Source organism: Salvelinus sp. IW2-2015, linkage group LG27 (assembly GCF_002910315.2).
Source record: "Salvelinus sp. IW2-2015 linkage group LG27, ASM291031v2, whole genome shotgun sequence".
NCBI classification, from domain to species: Eukaryota; Metazoa; Chordata; class Actinopteri; order Salmoniformes; family Salmonidae; genus Salvelinus; species Salvelinus sp. IW2-2015.
In genome coordinates this window covers 16508826-16521051 of record NC_036867.1, presented here as the reverse complement: position 1 = coordinate 16521051, position 12226 = coordinate 16508826, and the positions used below count along the sequence as shown (strand labels likewise).

At 43.2% G+C, this 12226-nt stretch overlaps 1 protein-coding gene across 1 annotated transcript in view; it reads right to left on the bottom strand.

Moving 5' to 3' along the window:
• malrd1 (MAM and LDL receptor class A domain containing 1) overlaps nucleotides 1–12226 on the bottom strand; it is a 118782-nt gene that overhangs the window by 62597 nt on the left and 43959 nt on the right. Inside the window, exons 11-17 of the mRNA XM_070435448.1 lie at nucleotides 11683–11770; nucleotides 11253–11432; nucleotides 10752–10911; nucleotides 7919–8075; nucleotides 7374–7484; nucleotides 5641–5854; nucleotides 1963–2210 (exon numbers count right to left, since the gene is read on the bottom strand). Of these exons, the coding sequence (XP_070291549.1) occupies nucleotides 1963–2210; nucleotides 5641–5854; nucleotides 7374–7484; nucleotides 7919–8075; nucleotides 10752–10911; nucleotides 11253–11432; nucleotides 11683–11770 (1158 nt within the window). The remainder of the gene's footprint in view (nucleotides 1–1962; nucleotides 2211–5640; nucleotides 5855–7373; nucleotides 7485–7918; nucleotides 8076–10751; nucleotides 10912–11252; nucleotides 11433–11682; nucleotides 11771–12226) is intronic.

Here is a 12226-nt window from a genome sequence, read left to right as displayed (position 1 = left end):
CCTAGTGGTTAGAGCGTTGGACTAGTAACCGAAAGGTTGTTAGATCGAATCCCCGAGCTGACAAGGTACAAATCTGTCGTTCTGCCCCTGAACAAGGCAGTTAACCCACTGTTCCTAGGCCGTCATTGAAAATAAGAATTTGTTCTTAACTGACTAAAATCTTAAAATACCTCCATCTGTACCATCAAATTTTTTGCTGGATAAGCACAGACAGTCGGAGAAATACCATGCTATTTAAGCAATGACAGACTTTCCTCTACTCATTAAAGTGAAGTTTAAATACCCCTGACTTGTAAAGGACCAAAAGGCTCCTTAACAGCTTCTAACCCCAAGCCATAAGACTGCTAAACAATTAACATTGACCCCCCCCCCTCCATTTGTTTTGTACACTGCTGCTTCTCACTGTTTATTATCTATGCATAGTCACTTCACCCCTACCTACATGTACAAATGACCTCAACTAACCTGCACCCCCGCACACTGACTCGGTACCGGTACCCCCTGTATATAGCCTCGGTATTGTTATGCTATTGTGTTACTTTTTATATATTTTTTTACTGTAGTTCATTTGGGAAATATTTGAACTTTTCTTGAACTGCACTGTTGGTTAAGGGTTTGTAAGTAAGCATTTCACGGTAAGGTCTACACTTGTTGTATTCGGCGCATGTGACAAATACAGTTTGATTTGATTCAGTAAATCTGACCAAAGTAACAAGCACCTGAGACTCATGCTTTCTGCATTACCATTGACCTTTCACTGCAACACTCTTATTATGATCATTCCTTTCACCTCCCCGTAGACCATGAAAGCAAAGCAAGAGGTCTATCTATACACAAAAGGTCATCTCCGTAGCTCCATTCATTTCCTTCTATTTCCCCTGTTCATTACGGCTAGCCCACAACGTCAGCCACTCAAACGCAGTGCTAAGGAGTTCCACAGGGGTTTTCTACCAAATGCAACTCGATGCAGAGGGAGGGCAGGAGGCAGTGAGAAGACTAAACTACCGCTTCTTCTCTCCTCCCTCTCTTCCCCTCCTCCCCTCGCTCTGTTTAATTGGCGCCTGTCAGCTGCGTGTGTGATTGGTTGGCAGGTCCAGCCCGAGATGAACACAGTTCCCTACAAACGAGGCACTCAATAAGAAGGCCGGCCTCAGACAGACTGACTGACGTGAGCTCAGTCAGAGAGAGAAGAGAGATGGCCCCTGGACTCACCCACTGCACTGGCTGATCTCGTCACACACAGAGGGAGGAGATACTGACTGACCCAGTCCTTTATACATAATCCCCCAATTCTACTTCATAATCTACCTAAACCTCCTCCCTTAATCTGTCTGTAGGTTTGTATGGTGGATTACACCATCACACTGAATTTGACTTTAAAACAAATTAACCAAATCATTACACACCGTATAACCCTCACCTATGAACCCTATGTTTATTTATCCCTTATTTTACCAGGTAAATTGACTGAGAACTCATTCGCATTTACGGCAATGACCTGGGGAATAGTTATAGGGGCGAGGAGGGGGGATGAATGAGCCAATTGGAAGTTGGGGATAATTAGGTGGCCATGATGGCATGATGGCCAGAGTGGGAATTTAGCCAGTACCCTGGGGTTAACACCCCTATTCTTACGATAAGTGACTTAGGATCTTTAGTGACCATAGAGAGTCAGGACACCCGTTTAACGTTGAATCCGAAAGACGGCACCCTACACAGGACAATGTCCCCCATCACCGCCCTGGGGCATTGGGATATTTTTTGGGGGGGACCATAGGAAAGAGTGCCTCCTACTGGCCCTCCAAAACCACTTCCAGCAGCATCTGGTCTCCCATCCAGGGACCGACCAGAACCAACCCTTGTGTCCATGTATTGATCAGATGACACTTTTATCTCGACCGAGTAACACCCACATGGATCCCGAACTGTTATCTACAGTCTCTGCCCTGACCTTTGCCTGACCTTGCACTGCTTGCTCCTGCGGCTGAGGAGGGGTCCTGAGATTCTAGCGGCGTCTCCGGTTGCCTGGGGGAAAGAGCTCTCCACATAGAGGTAGTGGCCAGACGGGTCCCGCAGGGTGTGGTCAGTAGATGGACCTGTGCCAGTGGTCGGTGTGCTGCCCGCTTTGATAAGCCAATCGAAATTGTCCTGCCGGCACTGGCGCCAGGAGCAGAGGTCAAACTCAAAGTTGCAGTGTCCACTGAAGCCCTCTGTAAGAGAGTGAGAGAGAGAGACAGAGAGGAAGAGAGCTTAATTAGTCATTAGTATACTCACCATGACATAAATAACTTCCACACTTGGCACACCACGTCATTTCGATGTGGATAATTGAGTAATATTTGGTTGAGACGTTGATCAATGAGATTACAACCAAAAGGGATGATACCAAGGACAGCCACATGATTTTAAGTAACATTAATTGGACTAAATAGTTTAAGGTATCTTTAAGTTTGATTTCAGTGTATAAGCATATATAGCCTTGTTAAAAAAAATGTTGAACTTGCAACCTTTCGGTTACCTTTCGGTCCAATGCTCTAACCACTAGGCTACGCTGCCGCTCTAATTTGATGATGTTTAAATGTTTAAGTTGAAACGGTGCTGGAATAGCTGAGGCAGTTCCCCTGTCGTCTTTGTGCTGACGTGCGGTAACTCTGTGGTTGTAAATCAGTAGTTGTTAATTAAACTGTCAAAAACATTAAATTACTTGACCATGCTGCAGATTATATAACTATTTGTAACATGCAATATTTGGTTCGGGGACTTCAACTGACAGATGTTGCTCTCCGGTTTTGTGATGAAACAAACGTATGTATAGTTGAATTTATTCCGCCACTGTGTGACTGTTGTCTTGTTGTTGTAACGGCCTTATTGTACATCACGGTGGCATACGAACGAATGTGTTTGTAACGGCTGTCTTCGGGTGAAAGAGAGGAGGACCAAACTGCAGCGTGATGATAATCCATATTTTAATAGGCTACTTAAACAATGAACAAAAAACAACAAACTGACAGAAAGAACCGAAGACACTACAGTCCCGAACTAGTGAACACAGACCAGATGAACACACGAACAGGAACAATCACCCACAAAACACACTACAAAAACAGGCTACCTAAATATGGTTCCCAATCAGAGACAATGACTAACACCTGCCTCTGATTGAGAACCATATAAGGCCAAACAAGAAACCCCACATAGAAACAGACAACATAGATAATACCCACCTAGCTCACGTCCTGACCAACTAAATAAAGACTAAACAAAGGAAATAAGGTCAGAAACGTGACAGGGTTATAGAGCAAACGCCGCAATTATCACAACAAAGGTTGTAATATGGCATTTTTACTGGCTTCGCTTCCTCAAGAGATTTTACTCACGTACCTCTACCGCTCAAATGAAAGCTGACAGTCTGCACTTTAACCTCGTAGTCATTGTATCATTTCAAACCCAAAGCGCTGGAGTACAGAGGCCAAACAACAACAAAAAAGCACTGTCCAAATACTTTTGGAGCTCACTGTATATTCACCCACTCAAAAATCAGCCTAAAGTTATTACAATTTATCACTATACTTTTAACTATGTAAAAGTAGTCTCGCAAACCCGACGCTAGGCAAGAGCAGTGTATACCGTAGCATTGGATACATCGTGGGAGGCAACTGTCTGCCTAGGGAGACTAATCTAATAGCACAACCAAATTCCAATGGAAAAACAATGTCAGATTTTTTGGTTTAGTTGTCACCGAAATGTTTATCACTGTGCTTTCAATTATTTAAAAGCACAGCAAAGTTCAAATGGGAACACAATGTCAGCTATTTTGTTCACTTATACAACAGATGAATGTGTTATCACTGTGCTTCATCTAATAGCAGAACCGAATGACTTGGATTGCAGTTGAGAATACATTAGAAAAGTAGGCTACATGGTGCAAGTGATTGTCATTCGAGATTCTGCACAGATAATGACAGCAATTGAGAAGATAATAGGATTACATAACAAGACATTCATATTTACATAATGCTCAAAATGTGGCCATGGATGTGTTACTCATTTTAAGGTTGAATGTTACATTAGATTGTACACTTAATTAAAAACACCATTGCCACCACAGTAATGGCCTATTTATTGCCTTACCTCCCTACTCTTCTACATTTGCACACACCGTACATACAGTTGAAGTCGGAAGTTTACATCCACCATAAACTCAGTTTTTCACAATTCCTGACATTTAATCCTAGTAAAGATTCCCTGTCTTAGGTCAGTTAGGATCACCACTTTAGTTTAAGAATGTGAAATGTCAGAATAATAGTAGAGTGAATGATATATTTCAGCTTTTATTTCATTCATTACATTCCCAGTGGGTCAGAAGTTTACATATACTCAATTAGTATTTGGTAGCATTGCCTTTAAATTGTTTAACTTCTGTCTCTTATACACATCTAGATGTGTATAAGAGACAGGTCTTCCACAAGCTTCCCACAATAAGTTGGGTGAATTTTGGCCCATTCCTCCTGACAGAGCTGGTGTAACTGAGACAGGTTTGTAGGCCTCCTTGCTCGCTCACACTTTTTCAGTTATGCCCACAAATATTCTATAGGGTTGAGGTCAGGGCTTTGTGATGGCCACTCCAATACCTGTCTCTTATACACATCTAGATGTGTATAAGAGACAGATTATGCTATCAGAAGCTTCTAAAGCCATGTCATCATTTTCCAAGCTGTTTAAAGTCACAGTCAACTTAGCTGTCTCTTATACACATCTAGATGTGTATAAGAGACAGGTATATTCACAAGGTCCTTTGCTGTTGTTCTGGGATTGATTTGCACTTTTCGCACCAAAGTACGTTCATCTCTAGGAGACAGAACGCGTCTCCTTCCTGAGCAGTATGACGGCTGTGTGGTCCCATGGTGTTTATACTTGCGTACTATTGTTTGTACAGATGAACGTGGTACCTTCAGGCATTTAGAAATTGCTCCCAATGATGAACCAGACTTGTGGAGGTCTACAATTTCTTTTCTTAGGTCTTGGCTGATTTCTTTTGATTTTCCCATGATGTCAAGCAAAGAGGCACTGAGTTTGAAGGTAGGCATTGAAATACATCCACAGGTACACCTCCAATTGACTCAAATGATGTCAATTATGCTATCAGAAGCTTCTAAAGCCATGTCATCATTTTCCAAGCTGTTTAAAGTCACAGTCAACTTAGTGTATGTAAACTTCTGACCCACTGGAATTGTGATACAGTGAATTATAAGTGAAATAATCTGTCTGTAAACAATTGTTTGAAAAAGGACTTGTGTCATGCACAAAGTAGATGTCCTAACTGACTTATCAAAATTATAGTTTGTTAACAATACATTTGTGGAGTGGTTGAAAAACGACTTCAACTGTAGATTTTTCTATTGTGATATTGACTGTACGTTTGTTCATGTGTAACTCTGTGATGTTATTTTTGTCGCACTGCTTTACATTATCTTGGCCAGGTCACAGTTGTAAATGAGAACTTGTTCTCAACTGGCCTACCTGGTTAAATAAAAGGTGAAATTAAAAATAATCACACAAAATTCAACAAAAGCTGCTGTAAGTAACACTGTTTTTTAATTAATTATTATCAAACGGGCAGGCGAAGGGTCTCTCACTCACTGCAGATATAGGGGTCCTCGTCGGAGCCATCTCCACAGTGGTTGAGGAAGTCACACAGGTTGTCCTCTGGGATGCAGTATCCATTGGAGCAGGTGTACTCCTCAGGCCCACACGGCTGCTCTGGGCTGAGGGGAGGGGTGCAGTTCTGGAAGGTCACGTCATCCACCACCACATCTCCCATGTAGCTGATCCCCCGCTTGGCCTGGAAGATCACCTAAATGACAGTCAGGATGGAAGTCAGCCATCTGTCCAAGTCGTTCAATGCTTGAAGTAATACCCAAATACTTATAAATCAACAAAACGGTCTAGTACCGTATATAAACTAGCAAATTCACAATAACATGTCATTAGTCTCGTTCTCAGCCATCTTCACTATAATCCTGGTAAGCAAGGCTAAACATTACATAAACACATATAAACCCAACATACCAGGGCATCCCAAATGGTACCTGGTCAAAAGAAGGGCACTATAAAGGGAATAAGGTTCCACTTAGGATCTAGCCCAAAATCACCAGCTGTATACTACACAAGCAGCTCATCCTTCAAATTGCTGAGTCATGTACACGTAACTGCCAAAATAAAGGAAACACTTGAGTAAATGAGCGACACAAAGTATATTGAAAGCAGGTGTTTCCACACAGGTGAGGTTTTCTGAGTTAATTAAGCAATTAACATCCCATCATGCTTAGTGTCATGTATAAAATGCACAGTTGCCTATTATTTTGGCTACCGTGGCTAGAAGAAGAGATCTCAGCGATGTTGAAAGAGTGGTCTCAAAGGAGCATAGGCGGTTTAAAGGGTGTGTGTATGAACACTTATGGGAGATTCTAGAGAGACACCTAAGACAGTGTTTTTCACCACCATCAACAAAACACCAAATTATAGAATTACTCATGGACTAATGGTGTCGCATCCCTCCAATCGAGTTCCAGACACTTGTAGAATCTATTCCAAGGCGTATTGAAGCTGCTTTGGTGGCTCGTGGTGGCACAACGCCTTTAAGACACTTTAAGTTGGTGTTTCCTTTATTTTGGCAGTTACCTGTATTTCACATGAGAGAGAGGACCCGGGCTGATTAAGTGCTTTGTGGGAGAGCGAAAGGGCACTGAAGCTCTGATGGTAAGAAAGCTGCTCTTGAACACACCGCTTCAGTGCTAAAGGACACACTGATTGCTCTATCTGAATGGCTGATCTGACTGGGCCCAGTTGACAAAGGTTAATGGACATCAGTACAAAGGTCAGGGGATTTGTTGCTAAAATTGCTATTTCACTGTTGATGTCAGGTCTTTGTCTTGTTTCTGGTTGGGTGTACTCAGCCATTGGATAGCATGCAGTGATAGCATGCAGTTTCTTCCTAGATAACTTCCGTCTAGGGAGATTTTCCTGGCCACTGTGCTTTTGCACTTGCTTTGCTTGCTCTTTGGGGTTTAGGCCAGGTATCTGTAAAGCACTTTGTGGCAACTGCTGATGTAAAAAAGGGCTTTATAAAATAAATGTGATTAATTCTCTTTACAGAGTCAAACAATCAATCTGTGGCTGTGTGAGTCGAAATCCTCTGAGTGTAACAGTCAAGCATGAATTGCAAATGAACCCCCCCCCAAAAAAAGAGTCCACAAAACAAAACCGTTTTATATTTTTGTCATTTAGCGTGAATAAGCATGAATCACTCCACAAGACCTGTGACAGATGGATTTATGGACATGGTTCTCTCCAAGACAAGATGATTGACAGACCTGGAAGTCATGGTCGATTCCGAGAAACACTTCTCCACGTCTCCATTTGTTGCCTTGGTTACCAGTCTGGGACCACACTTCATGGGTGACATTTCCATACTTCAATAACACCTGTGAAATACAGTAAGAAAATATCACAATTGTACCACAGCTTTGTGATAAAACATTTTTTTTTTTTTTTACTTTGTCATGGCCATTAGCTGTATTTTATTCACCATATGGTATATTGTGGTGCAAAGTACTTTTGAGAGACAGAACAAAATATGTTTAAGCTTATGTAAAAAAAAAATTAACTTAAAGCCTGCCATAAAAAAACAATAAAGGCTTTTTAATTTAGATGACAAAATAAGTGCCATGTTTTTTGTTGCAGGCTTTTAGTTTCACCATTGTTGTTTTTTTACATAAGCTAAAATGTATTCTCAGTCTATTTAGACCCTTGTCTCCTATGAATACCATTTATATATTTTTTCACAGAAACAACGCAACGCTTCTTATTTTCTCTTTTCTTGATGATACATCTGAGAGACTCTATGGGATTCATTCACCTGCAGGGTTCCCACAGTGAAGCCGCTCATGTGATACCAGAATCCCAAGGTGCACTGGGGTCCGGTGGAGGAGATGACAGGGGTCTGCAGGTCGGTGATGTGGCCGTAACCACCGTTGGAGCTGTCTGCATACATGTACCAACCCTCTGGACTGCCACTAGTGTAGAGACAAGAAGAGGGGAGGTTAGAGGTTCACATTATTAACACAATTCAATTGAATTCAAACAACTTTATTTGTCACCATGGGGCAATTCTATTTAAGGCTATAGCCGTGGTTCAGACACATACAACAAAAAGAGACAATAAATAGAGATGACCATGAAAGACAATTACCTTAAAGTGCAATACAATATATATGATAATTAATAAAAAAATGCAGAAAGTATTAGTTTATGGGAAATAGGGTTGGGTAAGAACAAATACACTGTAGTTGTCACACCCTGATCTGTTTCACCTGTCTTGTGCTTGTCTCTACCCCCCTCCAGATTTCCCCCATTTTCCCCATTATCCCCTGTGTATTTATACCTGTGTTTCCTGTTTGTCTGTTGCCAGTTCGTCTTGTCTTGTCAAGCAGACCAGCGTGTAATTCCGTGTCTCTTTAGTCCCTGTTTTCTAGTTCTTCCGGTTTTGACCATTCTGCCCTTCCTGACCCTGAGCCTGCCTGCCGTTCTGTACCTTTTGACACTGCTCTCTATTACTGACCTCTGCCTGCTCTGACCCTGCCTGCCGTTCTGTACCTTCCGGACTCTGCCCCTGGAGTGGAAGACAGCCTTCAACACGACTAGCGGACACTACGTATACCTGTTGATGCCATTCGGTCTGACCAACGCTCCTGCTGTGTTCCAGGCCCTGGTTAAATGACGTTCTCCGCGACATTTTGAACCGGTTTGTGTTTGTCTACCTCGACGGCATCCTCGTCTTTTCCCGCTCAGCTCAAGAATACGCTCTCCACGTCCGACAAGTCCTCCACCGTCTCCCACCCCACACATAGAGTGTCCGCCCACAGAGGCAGAGGCAGGTCACTGAAACTCATCTATCTCTCCCTGTACTAGACCCAGGCCCCTACAGATTGTCAATCACAGTCATCCTTTACAACCATGGGAGAATAGAGTAGAGGGCTGCGATTCGCTTGACAGCTTTCATCCATCTCCATAAGCTCACAGCTCCCTGGATACCATGCCTCTCCACCCTTCCTACCCAAGAGAGGAGAGGCTCCCCTTGGGTTTGGAGAAGACAGAGTTCCCCCTCTCACTTCCATGGCTGCTGGAGCTTAATGATCGTCTGTTACTGAAGAGTAAAGGACTGCAGCAGGAGTGAGGGAAAGAGGGAGGAGGGGAGGGAAGAGGGATGATTGCACCTGCACTCTGGCCCACTGGCTACAAGAGGAAAGGAAATGACAGAAATAGAGTGGAGGAGTTGATTTCTGCTCTCACTGTCAACCCCTCAGATAGGCAATCATAGCCCAGACAGGTAACCATCTGAAACATCATTACTCAGTTTCAGAGGATGTCTCAGAGGGCTGTGATGGAGTTTTTGACCCCGGTGTGTGTGTGTGTAGAAATGGTAATCGAAATTGTTATTGTAAAATATATATATTTCTTTACATTTCCTAAAGAAAAGTATGTGACTCATTTGCATATATACACTGGGTGTATTTCCCACATTAATAAATTCATATAAATTGGTAGAACAGTGCTGCAACCACAACACACCTGCTGTGTCTAGGCCTACCTGCACTCACCTGCTGTGTCTAGGGCTACCTGCACTCACTTGCTGTGTCTAGGCCTACCTGCACTCACCTGCTGTGTCTAGGGCTACCTGCACTCACTTGCTGTGTCTAGGCCTACCTGCACTCACCTGCTGTGNTCACTTGCTGTGTCTAGGCCTACCTGCACTCACCTGCTGTGATAAGGCCTACCTGCACTCACTTGCTGTGTCTAGGCCTACCTGCACTCACCTGCGCGGTCTAGACTGCCTCATTAATTACTGTTGTCACATTCTCTTGCATAATTCAACAAGTGTGTCAAGAGAAGGATACCCACGCATTTAAAAATTGAAATGCTTGGCTCTAGATTACACCCATCTATACATACGTTACATTGTCTGCAAGATTAGACATAATATCACTATAATCCGAGTGTTCATTTTCAGAAGTTGATTTCGTTTCAGCGCATTTCATTTGTAAACCTTTCAACTGTATTAAATCATTTGTTTTTTCAATTGGGGCGGCAGGTAGCCTAGTGGTTAGAGCGTTGGGCCAGTAACCGAAAGGTTGGTGGATTGAATCCCCGAGCTGACAAGGTAAGGATCTGTTGTTCTGCCCCTGAACAAGGCAGTTAACCCACTGTTCCTAGGCCGTCATTGTAAATGAGAATTTGTTCTTATTGCCTAGTTAAATAAACGTTAAATAATATATATATATTGTTTTTAATTGCACAAAAAATCAACACCAACTAAAATAAAGTTATCTTTCTTGTGATGTAATTGCCGAGCCGGTGCGTTAAATCCCAGACGAAGCATCAACATTCTTATAGATGCATCACAAGCCAATGAATTCCATGGAGCCCACTTCAGCCATTAACGTAGTGTGTTTGACAGGTCAATACAAACTTTGCGCGTTCGCTACGTTAGTAGGAAAAAACTAAGCAAGAGTCACTACAGTAAAATGTAAGCCATCAATCCAGTGATATTTAAGTGACAAGTGGATTTTCAGATGGCTGAAAAGGAGTGATCCTCAGGTGGGCATGCACGTTGCTAGTGTGTGTGCACGTATGTGTGCCTGTACTGTATGTGTACATGGGTGCCTGTGTCTGTGCATGTGTTTGTGGCTCACAGTGTGTGGTCGATGACTGGCCGGTGGTACTGCTGTCCGAGGTGTACGGTGTTTCCCTGGTCGGGGAGCCAGCGGAATGAATGGAGCAGGACAGAGGGAGCAGGACAGACCCTCTCCCAGCCACATGCAACGCCCCCCTCAAAATCACATACCTCCTTCACTGGGGGACACACAGAAAGAAACAAACAAACAAACAAACACCATTAGACAATACCTATGGTCTTTGAAAATTCTAAACAATTCCATTTCTGATTCAAGACAATTCTAGTGGTCTCTGTGGATGAAGAGAGTGCACAGCAAGGACAGAAAGAGGGTGGGAGAGGAAGAGAGAGAAGGGAAAGATTCCAATAATCCAGTTCTGGTCAAATCACAGCCCAGGGGCCATATGTATCAAGCAGATTTGCCTTTGAGACACACAGTTGAAAAAGTTTAAATGGGGAGGCAAGACCTTATCCTATATACACACGGCCCCAGATCTGAGGGAACAAGGTCACTACCCACCACAGTGCTGTTCATCCAACCCATCGGAGCAGTCATGTCTAAAGTCACACACCCTGCTCTGGTCCACACACTCTCCGTGCGCCCCACACACAAACTTCCCCTCTGGGCAGATGTGGGGCTGGACTGTAGGGGCTTCCGTCGGGGGGAAGGGGGTGGTGGGGCTCGCGGAGGGCAAGTCCCCTGAAACAAACAAATGAATAACACACAACACATCCAACAAACTGTAACTCAATCTAGAGTGGGACACAGTTTTATATGCTGGTGGTAAGGTACAACTACAAATGTAAAACTTCCTGAAGAAAAATGGTGTGCTTGCCTCAGCTGTCCCAAAAATGTTTTATGGCAGGGGAAGTGGTCTAAATAATAATAATAATAATAATAATAGATGTTGAATATCTAGGAGTCTTGCTGAAGTATGTATACTAATTACCATTATAGACCACACAGTCCAGGAAGGACAGGTCATCAATGGCGATGTCTCCATTGAAGTCGTCACCGACTGTGCCCTCGACCAGAATCTGCCAACACAAACAACAATGTATGGCTCTGTGTGTGTGTGTATGTTTGTTTTCCATCTAAGTGCAGTGTGTTATACTGTACTTTATGGCAGTGTCCCAAATGGCAACTGATTCCCTATGTAGTGAACAGCTATATGGGCACTGGTCAATAGAAGTGCACTACATAGGGAATAGAGTGTAATTTGAGATGCAGCCATATGTCTCTTTCAGCCACACAGGTAGACATCTTATCATAGTTCTGACCTCCTCAGCAGGTTCAGCCTATAGCCTGGTAACTGCCGCTCTACCAGGAGAGCAGCACAGTACGGAGAACAATTTACCTCAGAACACAGTTGTAGATTGTCGTTTCAGCACAAACCCAAAACGAGTCCTGAACAAGTCAAGCACTACAACCAGAGATGTAGGGCTGTCGTAGCGCGGGGGGGGAGTGGCACTCCCTCACTTTTTCCTATTAAA